At 42.1% G+C, this 23,219-nt stretch overlaps 1 protein-coding gene across 1 annotated transcript in view; it reads right to left on the bottom strand.

Moving 5' to 3' along the window:
- Nucleotides 1-23,219, bottom strand: part of DNAH8 (dynein axonemal heavy chain 8) — a 265,691-nt gene that overhangs the window by 205,779 nt on the left and 36,693 nt on the right. The window contains exons 9-16 of the mRNA XM_028161183.2: nt 18,551-18,658; nt 15,102-15,203; nt 14,499-14,645; nt 9,869-10,066; nt 6,811-6,887; nt 4,500-4,599; nt 3,795-3,914; nt 2,212-2,347 (exon numbers count right to left, since the gene is read on the bottom strand). Coding sequence (XP_028016984.2) covers nt 2,212-2,347; nt 3,795-3,914; nt 4,500-4,599; nt 6,811-6,887; nt 9,869-10,066; nt 14,499-14,645; nt 15,102-15,203; nt 18,551-18,658 — 988 coding nt within the window. The remainder of the gene's footprint in view (nt 1-2,211; nt 2,348-3,794; nt 3,915-4,499; nt 4,600-6,810; nt 6,888-9,868; nt 10,067-14,498; nt 14,646-15,101; nt 15,204-18,550; nt 18,659-23,219) is intronic.

Raw genomic sequence — 23,219 nt, 5'->3', positions numbered from 1 at the left:
GAGCTAGAAACCATTTATCTTCCCAAGTTAAAGTCTAAATTTACCCTTGGACATTCATTTAATAAAATCTGTCTTCCTTAGGGCTGTACTGAGCTTCCGTGAGAGGACAGAATGGGCAGCAAGACCACCAACAATGACAGCCTGGGAGCCCGCCCCAGGGCTGAGTGAACATTCGTTCCAGGTGAATCATCATTAGAGAAACATTACAGGGGTTGACACTAGCTCTCCAATTATTATCCCGGTTGCCTGTACAGTTAAATATCGTCACACCGCTGTATCAACAAGAAGCCTTTCAGAGCGGTTCCTGCCCAGGAGCCCGTGTGCACATGAAAGGCAGATTTGAATCCCGGCCCTGCCACTTCCCAGCTGTGTGATCTTGAGCAAGTCAGCTAACTGGTTTCTCAGTGCCTGGGTTTCCTCGTCTGTCAGATGAGGGTAATAATAGTTCCTCACAGGGTTGCCATGAGGATTAAAGGCAGTTAGCTGTATATGTAAAGTACAAAGCCTGGCACATGGTCAGCACTATATAGATGTTAGCTATGACTGCTGTTTAAAGGATACAAAGATGAAACAGACAGAGAGAGTATCCTTTGAATGTGTAGGGGAGATAAGACAGGTCTGTAAAGCAGTAGGGTCCTGAGAAAGAATCGCAGATAATGCGTGGACGGCTCGAGAGGAGGACGCCATTACTTCCTGCTGGGAAGAATGAGGAAGGGCTTGATGGAACAGGGGACTATTGAACTTGATTTAGAACATGTGCAGATGAGAGGAAAAACCAGCAGGACAAAACAAAAAGTAGGGACGTGCATGGTATTGCAGAAGTTAAATAGTACCTGCCCCGTGTTTCAGTTGTTAAAAATTCTCTTTTGCCCTTGTCCATAGTGTGAAGTGTAAGCTTTCTCGATGCTCCTTTGAGAGTGTTGCTCCATTAGCAGGCTTTCACTGGGATGCATTCGGCCCGCCATTCGCATATGGCCTGACAGGAGTGCCTATTAAAGGTTTGGTTAAGGTGCCAGCTGGGGAAGACACCCTGCGGGGTTGGGGCCCTGTCCTCCAGGATGCCGGTGTGCACTGAATCAACCGCCCGCATATATGCTGTGTCCCCAACTGCTCAAGTAAATGGATCTGGAACCAAGAGGCAGAAGTAGGAGTGGCCCCCTCACTCTCACTCCTGGTGACCCACCCCCTGAAGTTGTGCTTCCTGTGCCTGCAATTATGTGCTCTGCTGAACTGGAGATTCCGGGCTGGGAGGGAGAAAGCTTCCTACCAGGGGACATGGTCAGGGTTCCACCAGGTCACAGATAAGAGCTTAAGGTTAAGGTGGGACAAAGCATGGCCAACAGCTGAGCCCACACAATAACAACAACACCCAGATGATACCAGCATAGGTAGGTGATATAGCTGAGAACCCCCATCCTCTGCCTCACACTTAACTCTGCCCAGTGCCTGAGGATACTTGGACCCTCAGAGGTACTTGGTCCAGCTCTAATACTCTTCTTTTTTATTTTTTTTAAATAAATTTTTATTGATTTCAGAGAGGCAGGGAGAGGGAGAGAGAGATAGAAACATCAATGATGAGAGAGAATCATTGATCGGCTGTCTCCTGCACGCGCCCTACTAGGGATCAAGCCTGCGACCCGGGCATGCGCCCTAACTGGGAATCGAACCGTGACCTCCTAGGTTCATAGGTTGATGCTCAACCACTGAGCCACACTGGCCATGCAGGCTTAATACTCTTCATTACTGGAGCTCAAAATTGAAGTTAAATTCAGTTATAGAAAAAGAAAGGAAGGAAGGGAGGGAACAAGAGAGGAGTGAGGAAGAGAAGGGTGAGAAGGGAGGAGGGAGAGAGGGAGGGAGGCTGCAATTCTCCCCTGATTGGGACTGAGATTTGATCTATGGCATGATAAAAGTAAATATTAAAACTTCCCTAAATATATGGAAAAATACCTATAAAGAGTCTTGATATTTACTTTTTTTTCAGGAGGAAATCATAATCTAAGCAAATCAACTTTAACATCATGACGATTTTTGCTCATAAAGATCAGAGTATTAATAGCTATAAAGATATAAATAATTGTATCACCCCCAAATCTCAATGTAACCATCATAAGACTACAGGGAAGGGATGTAAAGCTTCCCCAGAAACATGAACTCATTCAAAGTCCCCTCGCCCCCCTCGGGAGCGGCACCGCGTAGCCGCGCACCCACCGTACTGTATCTGCGAGATCTCTCTGGTCCAGGCCGTGTGGTAGACCACCTCAAACTCCACCAGCACATAGGAAATCTTGTTATACTGACGAATGACAGCTTTACCTTCCGAACTTGTCAAAATGTCTGAGTTTTTCTGTTTTTTAAGGGAAAGAGAAAGCTTTATTTAAAAGACTGTTGCTTGTTTCATGCAAACCATAAAGCTGTTTGTATTTAAAACGGCATCAAATAATTATGCTACCCGTTTAGAGTTTACCTCAGAGTAAAAGAGGGATGAGGGAGGCTGTACAAGCTAGCCATGGAAGTAAGGAAACATTATGTAGAAGAGGAAACTGGAGAAGGAAGGAAAGGATTGAAAAAGAACTTCCAGCCCAGGCACTGAGAGATAGAAACATGAACCATGAGAGAGAATCACTGATCGGCTGCCTCCCTCCCACTTTTCTAGACAAGATGCAATGGACGGATCTTCCTTGAAGTGTGGATATCAGGACAAAGTCCTAAGTTCCAGCACAAAAACAGTTAACCCTATATCCAAGAACACAACCAAATTTCTTTATGCAAATTACTGCAGGTTTTATGTTTTGATCCACATATGTCAAAAACAGTCAATCAGCAGTGGAGTTCCATCCTGGCCCCTGTGTAAGCCCAGTGCTTCAATGTTTTTTAATATTGAGAACAGTTAAATAAGTGATAGTAGCCAAATACAAACAACAAAAGCTTAATATTTAATAACGTTTAAATCATAATGTTACTCGCAAGACTGTATTTTGGTGGCATTTTGTTTTGAATTTAGGCACTAGACACAAAACTAAGCCAACCAGTTCCATTCTGTAGCTGTCTCTTTAAAAAACGAAGCAAAGAGAGAGAGAGAGAGAGAGAAGACAAACTGGCAATTTCAGAATTCCAACAGGGCCTAAGAGTGTGCTGGTGTTTTTCAGAAATCGAATACTCTTAAGGACGCAGAGAATGAATGTCCTTTATGATTCCCTGCTCTAGGTCTCAGTTTCTCATACAGGAAGAGACTGAGCCTAGCCTCCCCTTTGCTAATACACAGAAGTAAGCCTCAGCACTTGGCCTGTACTTTATTGTTTTCAAAACAATTTTTTTAATATATTTTATTGATTTTTTTACAGAGAGGAAGGGAGAGGGATAGAGAGTCAGAAACATCGATCAGCTGCCTCCTGCACACCCCCCACTGGGGATGTGCCCGCAACCAAGGTACATACCCTTGACCGGAATCGAACCTGGGACCTTTCAGTCCGCAGGCTGACGCTCTATCCACTGAGCCAAACCGGTTAGGGCATCAAAACAATTTTTAAAGCCTGAAAAAGTGTCCTGTATTATTAAAAGTCACAAAAGTTTAAGATTCACCCTCTTAGAGATAACTGTAATGAAACAGGCTTATCTACCACACGTGAAATAATTGGCTTAGTGTCTCTCCAGCATATTTATAAACTAAATTTTCTTCACCAGTAAAATAATGAGCTCTAACTACTTTCTTGGACATAAATACTATAAGATCAAATATATTTCTTGTATTCAAAACCCTAGTCCACATACTGTAAATGTCAGCATTGGCTTACAAAGAAATAGTTGATGGGCTCGCTTATCCGGCGGTAGAGCTGCCTCACCCAAAGTATTTTTCCTGCTATTGGGGGCATGTTGCGAGCCAGAGGGGGGTCATCTTTTTGAGAATGATAAAGCTGTAATGAAAGAGCTGGTATTAATGTTTGAAATTCAATACGATGAAAAAGGCAAAAAGATATATAAAGCTATTGATGTTTTGCCATTATTCCCATGTTTAATACCAAGGAGGTAGTCAATAAATATAGAAACACGCTTCCGAGATAATAGCCGAGATTCAGGAACTATGATGTTTAAAATATATGACACTTAATGATCTCTAACCCGTCTTTCCCATTACATGCATACTTTTTCTGCCTTTTATCTCAATTTTTAAAGAAGTATTTGAAAGAGGGAGCACATTGCTACATTATACCTGTCATAATAGTCTCCAGGGCCCATACTTCTATGAGCTTAATGGGCTTTCTGAGGCACGCATGAATGCTGTCACGCAAAGGCAGTTCTTAAGAGCACAGGATGTAAGCCTGGCCTCCCAGTGACATACACATTCAGCCCTTCCCGCACTGAGAAGGGACGTCAGAGGCATTTCACAGTGACAGGACTGCTCCTGAGTTGCTTAGCACAATATAACCACGGCAAATTCTTTCGGAATGCTTTTGCTTTTGTACTAAAGTACCTATCTTTGTTATAAACATGATACTTGCCTTCTTAATAGCTTCGAGTTCAGCCACGTAACATTGAAGGATACGCTCAATTGTGTGATTTATTTCTAATTGAAGACAGGGAATGTTCAGCTTCTGGAATCTAAGAGTAATTGAAGGTGAAAAATTAAAAAGTAAATGAGAAAGATACTTAAGAATTGCTGCAGTCCTAAAAATCCATTCCTTTCCTCATTTGACAAACATTCACATCAGGCCTCATACATTTGCTGGGATAAGGTGGAAACAAGACAAGTATGGTTCCAGACGTCTTGCAGTCTGTTATCTTATGGAAAAGGGAGCTATCAGTCAAGAGTTACATAAATAATTATTTAAATTACCAGGGTGCCAGGAATGCATATTAGCAGGGAACCCAGCCAAGTCTGGGAAGGCAAGAAAAACTTCCCTGAGGGAGTGACATTAAACTGAGACTGAAAAGGTGAGTGGGGAGTGGCTCGTAAAGATGGAGGGGGGCACACTGACTATCCCTCTGCCAATATTAATGTCACATGATCCCAAATAGCTGAATAATAATATTATAATAATGATTCTGTCAGCCAAATATCACTTTCACTTAGAGACCCTGTGATGCACAGAAGTGCTAGAACCAGGACGTTCTGATAATAAAGTGAATTAACACCAGCATACTATAGGTTGGTTGGGGGAGGGCAAAGACGGAAGGAAAGAGACAGAGAGAAATCACTAAGGAAGTATTACCTGCCATCTGTCACGCGTTAAAATCACTTTATCTGTTTGACTCTTATGATAGCCTCATAAGGTAAGGTCTCACTGCTATTATCCAGAGTTAGAGAGACATGGAAGCTGGGCCCGGGCCCAGAACCACGGGCTCCCAGGAGAGGGTTCCCAAAGGGTCCCTAACATGGCCATGAGCCCTTTCTGAGCTGGAGGCAAAGAGCCCCTAGTCCAGCTCGTCCCTCTCGTCCGGGCTTTCCTGCCCTTTTGAGGGTCACTGTTGTCAGGAACAGAGGGACAGGCGCGGCAGGGGCCCTCGGGTGGGAAAATGGGAGTTTGGAGATCTGCTACTCTTACTTTCACTTTTTTCTAAAAGCCAAAACAAAATCTTTTCAGTATGCAGAATTAAACATTATTGTTCCCTTTCCAATAACACCTATGAAATCAACCTCAAATATATTATATAGCTGGGGGGAAACATGTAAAATATTTCATTTTCTTATTGAAAGACTGTCTGCTACAAAAAAATGCAACGAAAAATATATTTCAAATGTTTACCATCCTAGTCAATGGTAACTGAAAGAGCAATGTTTATGAGTTCAAAAGTTTACCTAGAAGAAGAGGGAGAAGATAGTGGCCAAATAGGCAGACCTTTCTTGCACCTCATCCCAGGGTCAGACTGGAAATAAAACTAAATTGGGGAACATTCGCCCCTAATTACCAACTAAGGTCCAGGAGACCTATATCAAGGAAATATAGAAAACACCTGGAGGCTGATAGGAAGGGCGACGTCGCAAGAGGGGCTGACCCAGCATCCTCGGGCGGCAGGCCGAGAGAGCAGAGGGATCCCGTGGCTACAGGAGGGCTTTTCCCTGAGAAGATCAAGGCCTGGAACACAGGCTGGACTCTGCAGCCCAGAGTCACAGAGCTGAGAACGGTGACCCGCCTAACACCCAGCTGTGAAAGGCAGCAGAGCTCCTGGCCACCAGGGAGACCAGAGCCCGTCAGAGAGAAAGCCTCACTCGGTTTGTTTTGTTTTTTAAAGATGTGGAAACAGTCCAAATGTCCAAAAGTAGCTGAGTGGATAAAAAGCTGTGGTACATTACACAGTGGAATACTATGCAGCTGTAAAAAGGAAGGACCTCTTAACCTTTGAAACAACATGAAAGGACCTAGAGAGTATTATGGTAAGTGAAATGAGCCAGTCAGAGAAAGACAAATACCACATGATCTCACTTATATGTGAAATCTAATGAACAAAAGAAACTGCCTTAAAGACAAAGAAAGAATCTTACATGGAAGCATGTAACAGACTGACGATTTTCAGAGGGAAGGGGGGTGTGAGTGGAAAGAGATTAACCAAAGAACTTATATGCATAACCCATGGACACAGACAATAGTACAGTTAAGGCCCGGGGAGGGAGGGGGGTGGGAGTGGGGAGGAGGGAATCCTTAGGGGGGGGGGAAGGAACATCTGTAATACTTTCAACAATAAAGATAAATTTAAAATCTTTTTTAAAAGTTTACCTAGAAGAGATTTCCAAGAACATCTTATTTGAAATTGTATTTTCAGATATAAAGTTATGCCAACTAGAAATTATGCTGCTTAATGGATTATAAATACCTTTGAAGTAGCTGAAGAGCCTGCTGAGAAGATACGATTTTTCCAAAAGTACTGTTCATAAATGCCTGTATTTGTACCTAAAATAAAATATTGATATTTAATGATCTTGGCACTAAGAGATTAGTTTTGTTTAACAACATTTAATGATTTTCCTACAGAATCAACATAGCCTTCAACACACCTACCATCTAAGCATCTAAAACTACACTGCCCAGCAGGATGGCCACTAGCACTCACTACGTAGAAGTGAGATACGCCGTGAGTATAAAATATGCAATAGGTTTCAAAGACTTAGTACAAAAAAAAGAATGCATAATAACTCAATGTTTCTTATATTGATGATATGTCCAAATGTTAATATTTTTAGTATGTTGGGTTGAATAAAATATATTATTTTTTTAAAATATTTTTTATTGATTTCCAAGAGGAAGGGAGAGGGAGAGAGACATAGAAACATCAATGATGAGAGAGAATCATCAATTGGCTGCCTCCTGCACACCCTCACTGGGAATTGAGCCCACAACCCAGCATGTGCCCTGACCAAGAATCGAATCATGACCTCCTGGTTCATAAGCTGACACTAAACCACTGAGTCATACCGGCCAGGCAAAATATCTTCTTAAAATAATCTTACATGCTTCTTTTAACTATTATTCTTTTGGTTCCTAGAAAAATTATAATTACATATATGGTTGTTTTGGGAAATTACTGACCTAGATAATTTTTGAAAGGAGTGAGTGTCCCTTACCAAGCATATTTCTTTGGGATATTTAGAATTTCTAAGCATATTGGTAGAGCAATGTGATGACACTATAGACACCCAGGATCAATAGGTGTCACTTTCTAACATCACTGCTCCCAGAAACCTCTTTGCCATGCCAAGGAGAAACAAGAAGAAAATATTCTTCTGAAACTCACACCATCCCAAACAGTGAATTCCAAACTCCTGGTACCAATGGAACTGAAGCTCTCTTTCTAAATTACTTCACTTACAGATTATATTGTTACTAGAGGCCCGATGCATGAAAATTGGGCAAAAGTAGGCCTTCCTTCCCCCAGCTGCCGGCACCAGCTTCCCTCTGGCACCAGGGACCCGGGCTTCCCTCACAGCCCTGGCTTCATCTGGAAGGTCATCCGGAAGGACATCCGGCCTAATTAGCATATTGTGCTTTTATTATTATAGATTGTCTAATAACCTAAAACACAGTATTACTCAAACATTGGGAAAGGAAGGTAAGTTAAAACACTGACACCTTTTTGAAATATTTAAAAGTTAATATGGCCTCTAAATATACTGGAAGCTAAAATTTATATCTAAGACCACATAGTAAAGCCTTTACAACATATAATCTTTATTAAAGAATCATAAAAATAATTTAAGCAATAAGTCTTTTTTTAAAAATCCAAACTCCCATTGCCATAAAGTTGTAACTTGCAAAGCCCGACTAGCCAAACACTAAAAGTAATAACTGAAATATATCATAACATCAGAGACCTCACTTTCAAAAACTGAAAGGAAGTCTATGCCAAAAAGAAAAATTGCTGTTAGAATTTTAGGATCTATCTTTTTATATTGCCCAGATTACATGTAATATAGTTTTTTTAAAAGAATCTTTAAAGAGTAAATGAGGAAATAAAATTATGTTTTTCCTCACCTTCATGGCAAGACTTGGGAAGTGGACAGAGTGTATTCTTGTCCCTCCCTGTGTCTCCAGGACATTGGTAAGCAAGCAGAGGGCCTTTCCATGGGGTTAACCTCAGTTAGTATGAGAGTAACTGAAGCCATATAAGCCCAAAGGTGAGAGAGAAATATGGTACCAGACATTATTTTTAACTACCCTTCATCCGCCTGGTGCCCCAGAAGCTATGACAAACAGGACGAGGGCCTCTCAGAGCCATCCTCTAGGATGCAGAGAGAATGTGGCCATAAAGTGCAAGGCCAAGGGGAGAGTGAGGCACCTTCCTAATCTGTCCTCAAATCTTTTCTCACTAAAACGAAGAACAAGAATGACGAATTTTCCCTTGCACTGGAAAGATGACATTGGCTTCTTGACACAACAAAAATCGAATACAAATTTTAATGTAAACTAAAAATGACCCCTAACTACAGTAGTCTTTGGGGCTTCTGGTTGGTTATTCACTGACATTTTTTATTGACTACTAGAGGCCCAGTGCCTGAATATTCATGCACTGGAGGGGGAGTCCCTCAGCCTGGCCTGCCCCCTCTCACAGTCCAGGAGCCCTCAGGGGCGGGAGGCAACCCAGCGATCAGGGGAAGGCGACGCCCCATCACACCTCTGCTGCTGCCACTGCTGGCAGCACAGGCCTCAGCCAGCCCTGGTTACCTGAGCCTTGGGCGGCCCTGGGGGGCTGGGCAGCCGCCATCCTAGGCTTGCCTGTGCCTCAGGCCGGCCCTGGACGGCTGGGCAGCTGCCATTCGAGGCTTACCTGAGCCTCGGGCCGGCCCTGGGCAGCTGGGTAGCCACCATCCAAGGCTTGCCTGTGCCTCGGGCCAGCCCTGGGCAGCTGGGGGGCTGAGGGGACTGGGGGACTCCGGAGGCAGGCACCCTGGCGGGGCTGAGGGGACTGGGCGCCACCATCTTGTGGCTGTGGGCGCCACCATCTTTGAAGGTGTGGCAGTCAATTAGCATATTCCCTCCTTATTAGATAGGATGCCCATTTTTTCACTTTAAAAAAGGTGGAAAATACGCTCTAACTGGTTTGGCTCAGTGGATAGAGCATCAGCTTGCAGACTGAAGGGTCCCAGGTTCGATTCCGGTTGCGGGCACATCCCCAGTAGGGGATATGCAGGAGGCAGCTAATCAATATTTCTCTCTCATCGATGTTTCTAACTCTCTATCCCTCTCCCTTCCTCTCTGTCAAAAATCAATAAAATATGTTTTTTTTAAAAAGGTGGTAAATATTTTGTGGACTAGTTAAAAAATTAGTCACACTAGCAAATATTTTTGATCCATTTGCAAGAGTAACTTAAAATAAATAGTAAATATGTGAATTCCGATATTATTAATTACAAGTAAAAGTATGTATAATTACTTACCTCTAAAGCGTTGATTTTTGACATGAAGTCTACGAAATCTGTGTCAAACTCTGTCCTTCTTGGATCCAGAATGTCATATTGCTTTTTCTTAACCCCGTGATATATATTTTTGAATTTTATTGCCATTATATCTATTCCCTCTATGGTAGAATTACTCAAGGCTGAATACGTTTGCACAATAGTTATCATTTCTGTAATCTTAAAAAGAGAAGTGTTATTTTATTTTTAAAATGGGATAGTAGCACCTTTCCCTGGAGTAAGCTCTTAATGAATCATTGATTAAAAAGCAGACCAAGAAACAGGCCCTAGAATCATTTAGCTAAAACCAACCAGAGTAGATAAAATAGATGGTAAATCCCTGTCACTAATCATTACTATTCTTCAACTATTTAAATCGATGGTGTTCGAGCATATCTTGCATATTATCTTTCGAAAGGAGTGGGGGGGGGGGAGGAATTTGAGTAAAAGCCCTAGTAGGTGTCTAAATAATTTCATTCTTTTATTCTTGAGAATTTTCTGAAAATTATTTCACTGGATTCAAAAGCTTTACCATCTCCTTGCCCCTGCCCTCACTGTGGTTCTGATATGCAGCACCAGCACAAATCCGCATCTGGTTTCCTTTCCCCTGCATTCAGGTAGAGGGAAGGCCCAAGAAGACTGAAGAATGACTGTAGTCACTTCTGACCCCGGGAGAGCCCCAGGAAGTCGTCAAAATGACCTTTATTGCAGAAATGGCTGCCTCCATCTCAATGTACCAACACCACCTACTTCACCAAAAAAAAAAAAAAAAAAACCTCTCACGTTCACAGGCTACTCAGTCCCTCAGTCTTCATTAGTGATTCCCTGTTCTGATTCCTGCTTTGGAGAACAACGCTCAAAGCTCTCCAGGTTTGCTTCCTGTTTGGCCCTTGGGCAAAGCTTCCCTTTGTCCAAAGCCCAGACAGAAACCAAACCTGTTCTGAGGGGAGTCCTCCACAGACTACACACCGTGGAGACAACACAGAACCAGAAGTCAAAGTCCCTGTGCATGTCAATCCAAAATGACCATTTCCTGACCATTTCCTGTCACTCTTAGGTCACTGTTTCTGTACATTTCCAAAACGACTGTCACCCTAGAAGCCAGCCCAAGCCTGGAGTAAACATGGACCACCTGGGATTCACAGCATGCTGTGTGTGCCCTACATATGTGAGAAATAGCTGGGCTTCCTCCTAACACATACGCTCCACTCACCTAAACAAAACACTAAAGAAAAAAAAACTTTAAAAAACAAATTGAAGAACGAAACTACCCACTTGCTCTGTTATTCTATCCTAAGACTCTGATCTTTATCCCTTACCTTACCACCTGACCCCCATGGCCAGAGACAGGGACAAAACCCCTGTTATGAACATGTCCTCTGTTTTGTCCATTTGTGGGTGGTCAAGAGACAGAGACAGCAGTTGGTCCCAAACTTAGCCAGCGAATCCCCCAACCCCATACACACAGCAGCAATATAAAAGCCAGTCATGGTCATTGAACATGACCCTCCTCCTGCTCCTGGCCTTGGCTTTTTTACCAACTTTCTCTTTATCAAGTTTTGACCCCTCAGTATTGACAGCCAATTTACAGTATAATTCCTTCTCTGTTCACCAATCTTGGCATCCTTTCTAGTTCTCACCTTGCTATGATTCCCTCATCTCAGTGTTACCAGGAGTAAAGACTCTACCCCACCTCTACCTCTAGTTCCTTAACTCTGCCCCGAGCAATACCAGCTTCTGACTTCTCTTCTCTCCCATAAATGTCCAGGGTGAGAAGAAAACAAAACTTAACTCTAAAATCAATAAAAACTTAAAACATATCTTCAGGTGATAATTAAATTAAAAAAAAAGAAGAAAGAAACTGAAATGATAATCCACAGAATGGGAGAAGATATTGGCAAATCATATATGATAAGGGACTTATACCCAGAACTCTTATAACTCAACAATAAAAATACAAAAATAATTAAATATAAAATGTGTAAAAAATGTGAATAGAAATTTCTCCAAAAAAGAACTACAAATGAACACTAAGCACTTGAAATTATGTTCAACATCATTAGTCATCAGAGAAATGCAAATCAAAACCACAATAAGATACCACTTCACACCCACTAGGATGGCTAAATTTAAAATGACAGATAATAACAAGGATGTGGAGAAACTGGAACTCTCTTAAGTTGCTTATGAAAATGTGAAATGATGCAGCTTGTTTGAAGAACAATTCGGCAGTTCCTCAAAAAGTTAAACATGGCATTGCCACATGACACAGCAATTCCACTCGATGCATATACTCCAGAGGAATAACAACATGTGTCCATACAAAATATGTACACAGATGTTCATAGCAGCACTGTTCATAATAGCCAAAAAGTGGAAACAACCCAAATATCCATCAACTAATGAATAGATAAATAGAATGTGGTATATCCATACATGGAATATTATTCAGCAATAAAAAGGAATGCTAAAACATAGAGGAACCTTGAAATGTTATGCTAAATGAAAGAAGTCAGTCACAAAAGAACACATCAGAAGAACAGGTAAATCTATAGAAACAGAAATATTAATGGTGGAGGGGGGAAAGGAGTATGGCTGCTGATGGGTAGAGGAATCTTTCAGTGGGAATGAAAATGTTCTAAAATTAGATTGTAGTAATGGGTGCATAACCCTGTGAATGTATGAGAAAATGCTGACTTGAACACCTTAATGGGTGAATTGTATAGTGTATGAATTATCCTATCTAATAAAGAGGTAATATGCAAATTGACCATCACTCCAACACACAAATGCCCCCCCCCATGTGGAAACAAGATGGCCACCACATGATGGCCGGCAGGGAAGGGCAATTGTGGGTGATCAGGCCAGCAGGGAGGACAGTTAGGGGTGACCGGGCCTGCAGGGGAGGGCAGTTAGGGGGAACCCAGGCCTGCAGGGGAGGGCAGTTGGGGGGGACCCAGGCCTGCAGGGGAGGGCAGTGGGGATGACCAGGCCGGCAGGGGAAGACAGTTAGGAGTGACCAGGCTGGCAGGGGAGGGCAGTTAGGGGCAATCGGGCTGGCAGGGGAGCAGTTAGGAGTCGATCAGGTTGGCAGGGGAGTAGATAGGGGATAATCAGGCTGGCAGGCAGAAGTGGTTAGGGGCAATCAGGCAGGCAGTCAGGTGAGCGGTTGGGAGCCAGCAGTCCTGGATTGTGAGAGGGATGTCCAACTGCCCATTTAGGCCCGATCCTGGTGGGATGGGGCCTAAATGGGCAGTTGGACATCCCTCAAGGGGTCCCAGATTGGAGAGGGTGCAGACTGGGCTAAGGGACACACACCCCCCGTGCACAAATTTCATGCATCGGGCCTCTAGTCCTATATAATAAAGCCCTAATATGCAAATTGACCAAATGGCGGAACAACCAGTCACTATGATGCACACTGACCATGAGGGGGCAGATGCTCAACACAGGAGCTGCCCCCTGGTGGTCAGTGTGCTCCCACAGGGGGAGCAATGCTCAGCCAGAAGCTGGGCTCACGGCTGAAAAGCGCAGTGGTAGTGGTGGGAGCCTCTCCCTCCTCCACTGCAGGTGGGCGGTAAGGAGCCAGGGGTCCCAGAATGCGAGAGCCCCAGACTGCCAGATGAATGTCTGACTGCTGATCGGGGATCGGGCCTAAGCTGGCAGATGGACATTCCCCGAGGGCTCCCGGACTGCGAGAGGATGCAGGCTGGGCTGAGGAACTCACCCAGTGCACGAATTTCGTGCACTGGGCCTCTAGTAGCTCAATAAAGCTATTAAAGGAACAAACAAAAACAGTCCCATAGAAGTAAGTATGTAGACCCCATCCAGTTACGTGTTTCTCTTCATCACTCATACTTTCCTATCCTAACTGTGTCAGGGGTTACAAATGAAAAATGGGCTTCTGGGCATGTCTAGGAAATGCCCTTCAACCTATGTAATGCCTCAGCAACTTCCAACAAACGACGAACAGGATTCTAAATAGTACCAGGACCTAAAAAGTTGGCAAGGTGGTGGGGGACTGGAGTAGGTCGTACCTAAATAATGTATCTTTGTAGACTTTTCAAAGGCTAACCCCAACGAGCCTCTGATGTGGACAGCCTATATACCCAGAAAACAGTATCACTCCTAACAGCCAGTCTTAGTAAATGAATCAGAGGTGCAGAAGTTTCTAACCCACATATGCCCAGTAAAGACATCACCCACACAATGTCTGTGGATACACCCTATACACTGGCCTCGAAAGAGAAGGTGCCCACACACCCAGATACGACATGACCACCGGGTTCTGACAGGTATGGCAGGCATTTCATCTCACACTTCTGCTCGCCCAACACAATGGTGAGGAGCAGAGGCTTTTGAGTTCAAGCTCCCTGGGTGGAGGCAGACTTGGAGAAAAGTGAAAGTTTGCAATAGCTTTTGTGTAGCTGACAGAAGACACTAATCAGGAATAAATAAGAAGATATAATAAAATGCAGTGAGTAATATCTAATGAGTCGTACCAACAGGGAGACGAGCAATCTGGAACAATAATTCTCACAGTGCTACGTAAAGTGCCACATAACCAGAGAGGTGTGTTTGGGGGTGGATGCTGTGGCTGCACAGTGCTTACCTTTTCCAGTCTTTTGCAGAAAGCTTCAAATTTTCCAAATATATACATTTCTGAAACCTCAAAAGACTTTTCCCCTGAGGATTCTAAAATCAGTTTCCTTGTTTTGTGAAAAGATGCCTGGTATTCCTTAAAGAGGAAAATGCAATCCTGTGGGAAAATTAAAAGAAGGGGCAGAAAGGGTGGTGAGACATTCAATGTTCAGGAGTCAAAAATTCTACCCTCACACAGAGCTGATCACATCAGCCACTCAACAGGGGCTATTGCTGGTAACATTAAAAATTCACGTTCTTGCCTGGCCCGCATGGCTCAGTGGTTGAGCATCAACCTATGAACCAGGAGGTCATGGTTCGATTCCCGGGATTGCAGGCTCAATCCCCAGTAGGAGGTGTGCAGGAGGCAGCGATCAATGATTCCCTCTCATCATTGATGTTTCTACCTCTCTCTCAGGCTACTTTGTTCAATGTTTTATCAAAATTAACATGCTTTGTGCATGAATAAAGTAAACAAAATTGGGCCAAATGGTGAAAGCTTTACTTTATGAAAATAAAAATACATAAAAAATAAAATAAAATAAATAAATAAATAAAAAATATGTATAAAAACCTGAATTTTCTTTAGTACAAGGGGTGTTTCCTGATCCCACACATGGTTAATTCCTCCATCCGTAATATAGGCTTTAGATGCTGTCACCATTTGATTTGTTACCTAAAATAAATATTAGTCCAAAATAACTGAAGAGAAATCATTTTTTTTTAATTTTTTAAAATCACAAGCATAAAAATGATAAGTAGTAAACTTATGTAATGTATCACAGTATATGAAACATTCCAGAAATATACATTCCAGTAAAAAAAAAAAAAAGTCACGTTTACCTATAACATTTAAGTCAATGTAATTGGGGCTATAAATTTCAAAATCTACTATATTTTCCACTTGTCTATTTCTGCACTAATTAGGACTTGATCCAGTCTCAGTGTGATTCTTCACCATCCTTCAACATGCAAACCAAATATCATATCCCCCCAAACAGTGAAAAAAGTCAAGATATCTATTTAAATAGTCCGGAGGTTAGATCAAGATGGCAGACTCACACACAGAAATTTTGGAGAATTCCTAAAATATGGAAAGCATATGGGATCAAATATATTAAAAAAAAGAGGGGGGCTAGAGAAAACCAGAACCCAGTTCTGGAGAAGGTTATTGTGAAGGTTATTGTGAAACAATATGGGAAATTTTCAAGATGGTAGATGTCATGAGGGGCCTTTGGTTGTAACCCTGCACACTGAATTTGGAGCAACTTATACAACAGGCAAAGGGACACATGTGGAAAGGACAAAGCTGCAGGTGTGAACCACAGTCGTGGAGAGGTGTGGCTGTGCCAGGCAGCTAGGAGGACATATCAGAGAAAATATTATTCATACTTCCTTCCCAATGTAAGTCACACCCCTCCCCTACGAGAAACAGAACAGGGAGGCAAATTAGAAGCCTCAAATATAAAGATGGCCAGACAACCAAGAATTGTCAAGCAATTAAAGAATACAAACTTGGTAACAGAGGCAGTAAACTCAACAAAGATAGGAAATACAGAAGAAATATATGTAAAATCTTTTAAAATGTCTTTTATTAACCAAATCTATATATATATATATAAGCCTAAGCGACCATTAGGACCAAACGACCGGAACGATGGGTCCACTAGTCGCTATGATGCACACTGACCACCAGGGAGCAGACGCTCATGCAGGAGCTGCTCCTGGTGGTCAGTGCGCTCCCACAGCCAACCTCCTATGGTCCCTCCTCCCCTGCCAGCCCCCCCAATAGGCCCCAATGGGGGGACCCCCGGCCAACTTCCCACAGCCCCTCCCCCTCACCACCAGCCAACCTCCTGCGGTTCCTCCACCCAGCCAGCCAACCTCCCATAGTCCCTTCCCCCTGCTGGCCGGCCCCCCCAATAGGCCCCGATGGAGGGGCTGCCAGCCAACCTCCCAGGGTCCTTCTCCCTGGCCAGTCCCCCAATAGGCCTCGATCACCAGCCAGGCCGAGGGACCCCACCCATGCATAAATTCGTGCACCGGGCCTCTAGTTAATTCATAAGAAAGAAATGAGAGGATTTTACAACTAGAGAACTTGGAAATTAACATTTTTATTGTCAAATTTTTTTTAAATCTATTGATGGATTGGCTAGCATTTGGGGCAGAAATTAAGAGCTCATGAGTGAGCTGAAAGGTCAAAAGACAAAGATGGACAAAAAAAATAGTTAAGAGAAATGGGAGTTAGATTCAAAGGGTGAGAATAAACTGAACAAGTGGGTAAGAAATAATCAAAGACAAAAGAGGCAATTTCCCTGGAAAACAAGAGACAAAAGTCTTTGGATTGAAACAACCCAGCAACTATAGAAAACAATAAATACAAAAAGAACCACATCACTTTGACATTTTAGAAGTTCAAGGATAAAGAAAAAAATCCTAACAGCTTCCTGAGAGAATAAAACATGTTTCCTACAAAGGAAAAACAATCAGGTTAGCATCAAATTTCTCATCAACAATACTGTGTATTAGACAGCAATACCCTCAAAGTTCCAGAAGAAAATACACTGAACTTAGGATTCCAGTGAAACTAATATTTGAGTGGTAGGACAAAATGAAGGTATTTTCAGACATGTGGGAATTCAGGAGGTTCGCCACACACAGAAAAGAACCACTTGAGAATTTTTTTTTGGCAAAAGAAGTAATGAATCGTCTTGGTCTGACAGCTCAGATGGTTAGAACATTGTCCCAGTACACCAAGGTTGTGGGCTCGATCCCTGATCAGGGCACATACAAGAAGCAACCAATGAGTACATAAATAAATGGGACAACAAATAGATATTTCTCTCTCTCTCTTATATTCTCTCTCTCTCTTCTCTCTCTCTCTCTCTCTCTCTATATATATATATATATATAGAGAGAGAGAGAGAGAGAGAGAAGAGAGAGAGATACGAAGAAATATATATATATTTCTTTGTATCTCTCTCTCTCCATATCTCTCTTTCTCCGTATCTCTCTTTCTCTGTATCTCTCTCTCTAAAAAAAAAAAAAAAAATCAACAAATTAAAAAAAAGAAGTAATGAATCCACAATGGAAGAAAATGTGGAAATCACAAAACACTACTTAGCCGAAACCGGTTTGGCTCAGTGGATAGAGCATCAGCCTGCGGACTGAAAGGTCCCAGGTTCGATTCCGGTCAAGGGCATGTATGTACCTTGGTTGCGGGCACATCCCCAGTAGGGGTTGTGCAAGAGGCAGCTGATCGATGTTTCTCTATCATCGATGTTTCTAACTCTCTATCCCTCTCCCTTCCTCTTTGTGAAAAATCAATAACATATATGTATAAAAAAAAAAACACACAAAAAAAAAGAAACTAACACTACTTAGATTTTAGTCTGAATAGTTGTTGATTCATAATGTTGAAAAAATATTAATAATAATATGGGACTAGAGATCTCAATGTGGAACATCAACAGCCTGAAGGAGAGAAAGAAGTGACAGGGAAGAATACCAAGGTTCTTGCCTTGTTGAGAACATAATGATTAAATCTACCCTTTGTGGGGGGAGGGGGGATTAAAGTTGAAATGTGAATGTTACTTATATTCTGCTTGAATCATTTACAAAGAAATTCTATTCATATGTTTCTTGGACAATGTTTCAAATCATTTAAAATAATTAACCATAAGAGATTTTACACAAACTACAGTGCCGGTAGGGGTAGCTAAAGAAACATTGTTAATAGTGGACACAAACCTTAGCTCTTGAGCAAAACTATTTGGAATGGATAAATATGGTCACCATCTACATTTAAACAAAAAGCCTGGAGGCTTACCTCTGACAAGGAGAAAAGTACCCTTTCAATTAAGTACAACCAACTCCAGTCAACACCTTCCTTTTCTTGTCCACCGGAAGTATTAAAATCCAAAACTCCGAGAGGCACCCAACCTTCCCACTTCCCTTTTCCGGTTCAGAGGGAGAGCATTATTCACAGAGTTACATGTGTGACTTCCCCCCTTGCAAACTTACCTTGATAAACAATGAGGTCATTCTCTCTGAGGTATTATAATACCTTGACACGCTGTGAATCATTCTGATGGCATTAATCAAATTTTGTATTCCATGGGCCATGGAAACCTAAAATTGAAATATATCAAGTGAGTTCCATCATCCTATATAATAAAAGACTAATATGCAAATTGTCCCCTCAACCAGGAGTTCGACCAGCAGGCAGGCCGGCCAACCACCCATGTCCCCTCCTCCTGGCCAGGCTGGCCAGACCCCACCCATGCACAAATTCATGCACTGGGCCTCTAATATATATATACATATACATACACACACTGAGTGGCCAGATTATTGTGCATTCAGAGATCATAATAATCTGGCCACTCAGTGTGTGTGTGTGTGTGTGTGTGTGTGTGTGTGTGTATTAGTTTATATTATCCTATATAATAAAAGGCTAATATGCAAATCAACCAAATGGTGGAATGACCGGTCACTATGACGCACACTGACCATCAGGGGGCAGATGCTCAACACAGGAGCTGCCCCCTGGTGGTCAGTGCACTCTCACAGAGGGAGCGCTGCTCAGCCAGAAGCCAGGCTCATGGCAGGTGAGCAAGCGGCAGTGGCAGGAGCCTCTCCCACCTCTGTGGCAGTACTAAGGATATCCCTGCAGGGAGCGGGCCTAAGCTGTCAGTTGGACATTCCCAGAGGACTCCTGAACTGCAAGAGGGTGCAGGCAGGCTGAGAGACAAACCCCCCCCCCCGAGTGCACAAATTTTGTGCACCAGGCCTCTAGTATATTTATAAGTTTAATAACCAATATCCTATAATATTCAAAAATCTAAACATACATAAAGGTCGAATTTTACTAAATGCAATGTCGTAGCCTGGACTGGATCCTGGAACAGAAAAAGGCCATCAGTTTTGACGAATATGCCAAGGGAATTCAAGATGCTAACAGGAGAAACTGGGTGAAGAGAATTTGGTACTACTGTTGCTTAAAAGTGTATTCAAAAATAAAATATTAGAGGTGAAAGTTATTTTAAGGATTAATAGTTCAAGCCGAAACCGGTTTGGCTCAGTGGATAGAGCGTCGGTCTGCGGACTGAGGGGTCCCGGGTTCGATTCCGGTCAGGGGCATGTACCTTGGTTGCGGGCACATCCCCGGTAGGGGGTGTGCAGGAGGCAGCTGGTCGATGTTTCTCTCTCATTGATGTTTCTGGCTCTCTGTCCCTCTCCCTTCCTCTCTGTAAAAAATCAATAAAATATATTTTTTAAAAAAATAGTTCAAGCTGCTCTTTTTAAAGGTGAAGAAACTGATACCTTGAGAGGTAAAGTGACTTACCTGGGTCAGAAAGCTAGTTAAAAACAGAGATTAGACAAGTACTCATTTCCATGTGTTCCATTCAATTCACCATTCAGCAAGCATACTAAGTGCCACTAAGTTCTGAGAATATTGGGCAAAATCCACATTGACGGGACCTATTCTGGAGGAGGTCATGGCAGAGTGCAAGGGACGTACACAAACAAGTTAAACAGCAGAACAGCACAGAGAAGAGCAGACCAAGTGCAAACACAGATAAAACAATTGCTAACGTGTATCCAGTGCTTACTGTGTGCCAGGCACTAGGCAAAGCGCTCCGCCTCGTCATTTATGCTGACAATGGCCATTTAAGGTAGGTTTGATCTCATCACAGCTAAGACATCACTGATTGCAAGACTGTACTGTCCCACTACTTTACATGACACTAAGAAAAGGGCATCTCACTCCCACATAAAACTAAGCCACCAAATGGCTCCACCCCCTATGTCACGGTAAGGATGAAACAGAGGAGCCGTGGAGAAAAAGATAGGAACAAACCTTGTATGTCCCAATCCCACTCCTTGTGGAGGGAGGGAAGATGAATTCCCCTGAGAATTTGTACCACAAGCTGGCACTCATTCACTGCAGTTTGAATTCACATCAATGGTACATAAAAAAAAAAAAAAAAAACAAAGAACAAACTCTACCCTTCAAGGAGAGAACTAATAATCAAAAGTGGTGTCGAGCAGAAGCCGGTTTGGCTCAGTGGATAGAGCATCAGCCTGCAGACTCAAGGGTCCCAGGTTTGATTCCGGTCAAGGGCATGTACCTTAGTTGCAGGCACATCCCCAGTAGGGGGTGTGCAAGAGGCAGTTGATCGATGTTTCTCTCTCATCGATCTTTCTAACTCTCTATCCCTCTCTCTTTCTCTCTTTAAAAAAATCAATAAAATATATATATTTTTTCAAAAGTGGTGTCGAGTCACATTCACAATGATTCATAAACTCAACTGACTGTAAGATGTTCTCTGAGTGCAGAGATGTTAAAATGAAATTTAAAAAATGTTTTAGAACCTATAAAATAAAATATTGTTATTCCCATTTTTCCATGAGAACATGGAGAGGGGAGTTAAGTACCTTGTTCGAGGTCCCAGGGCTATAGCATAACCCCAGTTCTGTGCCTGAGATTACTGAGGCCTACTTTTCCCCATGATGCAAATCATGATGGAAGAACAGATAAGGGCAATGGCACGCCCTCCCTCAAGGAGCATGCCTGTTCATTGTTAAGACAATATAAATATATCAATGATTTTTTAAATGGTGATGGAATAAGTAAAACCAGAAAGAACAACTACTAATTCATGTACTATATGTCCCAGGTATGAGGTGTGACAATGACATAATTAAATCAATTGTATGCGGCTTATGAACATTAACATTATTTCATAGTTAACCTTAGATGTCAGAATTCATATTAGATGGGTCATCTGTAGATCAAAAATAAGATTTTAATAAAAAAAAAATGTGCCCAGAAGGCGTCCCTGCCACCCTCAACAAGGCAAGCCTACAAAGTACCCCCAAATCCAATGAAGAAGGCTTAGGGACAGCAACAAATGGACCCATCAGGAGAATGCCCTTCATCTGAATTTTAAACATCATCTATAATAATGAAAGCATAATATGCTAATTAGAACGGACGTCCTTCCAGACGACCTTCTGGACAAAGCCAGGGCTGCGAAGGAAGCCTGGGTCCCGGGTGCCAGAGGGAAGCCAGTGCTGGCAGCCTGGGGAAGGAAGGCCTCCTCTTGCATGAATTTCGTGCATCGGGCCTCTAGTTACTTATAATAGTAGCTGCTTGAGTGCACAGTTCTTACCTATTTATACACAGTACTCAGACATCCTATATGTAAAATGTGTAATAGTAGATATGCCTAAGGTGTAATACCAGGATGATAAAATTTATCAATGAACAATGGAAGCATGAGTCCTCTGCACTTTTCCTGCTCAAATGACAGTGACAAACTAAACAGAAATTGTTGGTTGCTTTTAATAAAAAGAACGAAAGTGAGAAAAAAGGAATTTGTGAAACTACAAAAATAGTGGATGTATTAGGGGGAAGCAATTACATAACAGTACTATTAATACTCTAATTTCAAAAGAAAATGTTTGAAACATTCCTACATCAGAGAATGTAAAAAGCTCAATAACAATAAAATAATAGTAACAATAATAATAATAATAATAATAACGTATATCCATAGCTAGAACTGAACAAAGTGTTATAACTGACTAGGATGAAAAGAACACCAGCACTAAAAGATGTGAAAATTATGGGAATTTAAGCAAGTCTGTTGAACCAAGAAAGTGAAATCAGTAGACCTTAAAATCTAGAGGTCTTGATAACAATAGAAACTATTGTATCATTTTTCCATGTTTATTTTTTACACTGGAAAGTTTTAAATGTATAGAAAAGTGAAGAGAATAGTCTAATGATCATCTATGCCCACCACCAGATTTGACAAATGTTAATATTTTGCTATCTTCATTCACCTATTATTTTTTACATCAAGAGCTACTTGTAGGTAGACCTTCTAGAGTAGGCATTACGTATATGTGTACTTAATATTTGCTTCCTCAACTCTTGTGACCCCAAATGCTTGTGACATGTGATCATTCTAATTTTCTAATTTTTCTTAGACACGAATTTCAACTGCACATGTTATAAAGCTGAGGAATTAAGTCCTTGATCTAGATTCTAGAGTGAGCCAAGCAACAGCCGTATTTCTCTATCACCATGTAATCTGGGGGTTTTTTGCTCATGGTCATATGCACAGAAGCACCTAAGATGTTCTTATGTGAAACAGATTTTTAAAAAGTTCCCAACATAAGTTCAGTAGCTGGTACGAGGAGTAGAAGTGAAGAGAGTACTAGGTGTGCCAGTTAATAATTTGGATTTTGTAATCAAAGAAAACCCGGTAATTTCAAGAGAAACATCAAAAGTGCTTCATTCAAAGTAATGTCCATCGCTAGCTACACATTTCCCCATCTTTCAGGTAATTTGCGGATACCGTCCCAATAGAACTTTTCTTGTTTTGAGGCAAACCATTCAGAGACCCAATTTTCCACTTCTTCATATGTTTTGAAGTGCTGCTCAGAAAGTGCGTGTGCCATCGATCAGAACAAGGGGTAATCTGAAGGAGCAAGGTCTGGTGAATACAGTGGGTGGGTTAATACTTCCCAGGCAAGATCTTTTAACGTGTGTTTAACTGGTTTTGAAGTGTGTGATGGTGCGTTATTATGAAGCAAAATTACTTTGCCGTGTCTTCTGGCACATTCTGGTCATTTCATGATCAAAGCGTGGTTCAAATTGATTATTTGTTGTCAGTAG

The sequence above is a fragment of the Eptesicus fuscus genome, chromosome 10, assembly GCF_027574615.1.
Source record: "Eptesicus fuscus isolate TK198812 chromosome 10, DD_ASM_mEF_20220401, whole genome shotgun sequence".
NCBI lineage: Eukaryota > Metazoa > Chordata > Mammalia > Chiroptera > Vespertilionidae > Eptesicus > Eptesicus fuscus.
Note: the sequence above shows the minus strand (reverse complement) of the source record. Positions and strands in the feature narration are given on the sequence as shown.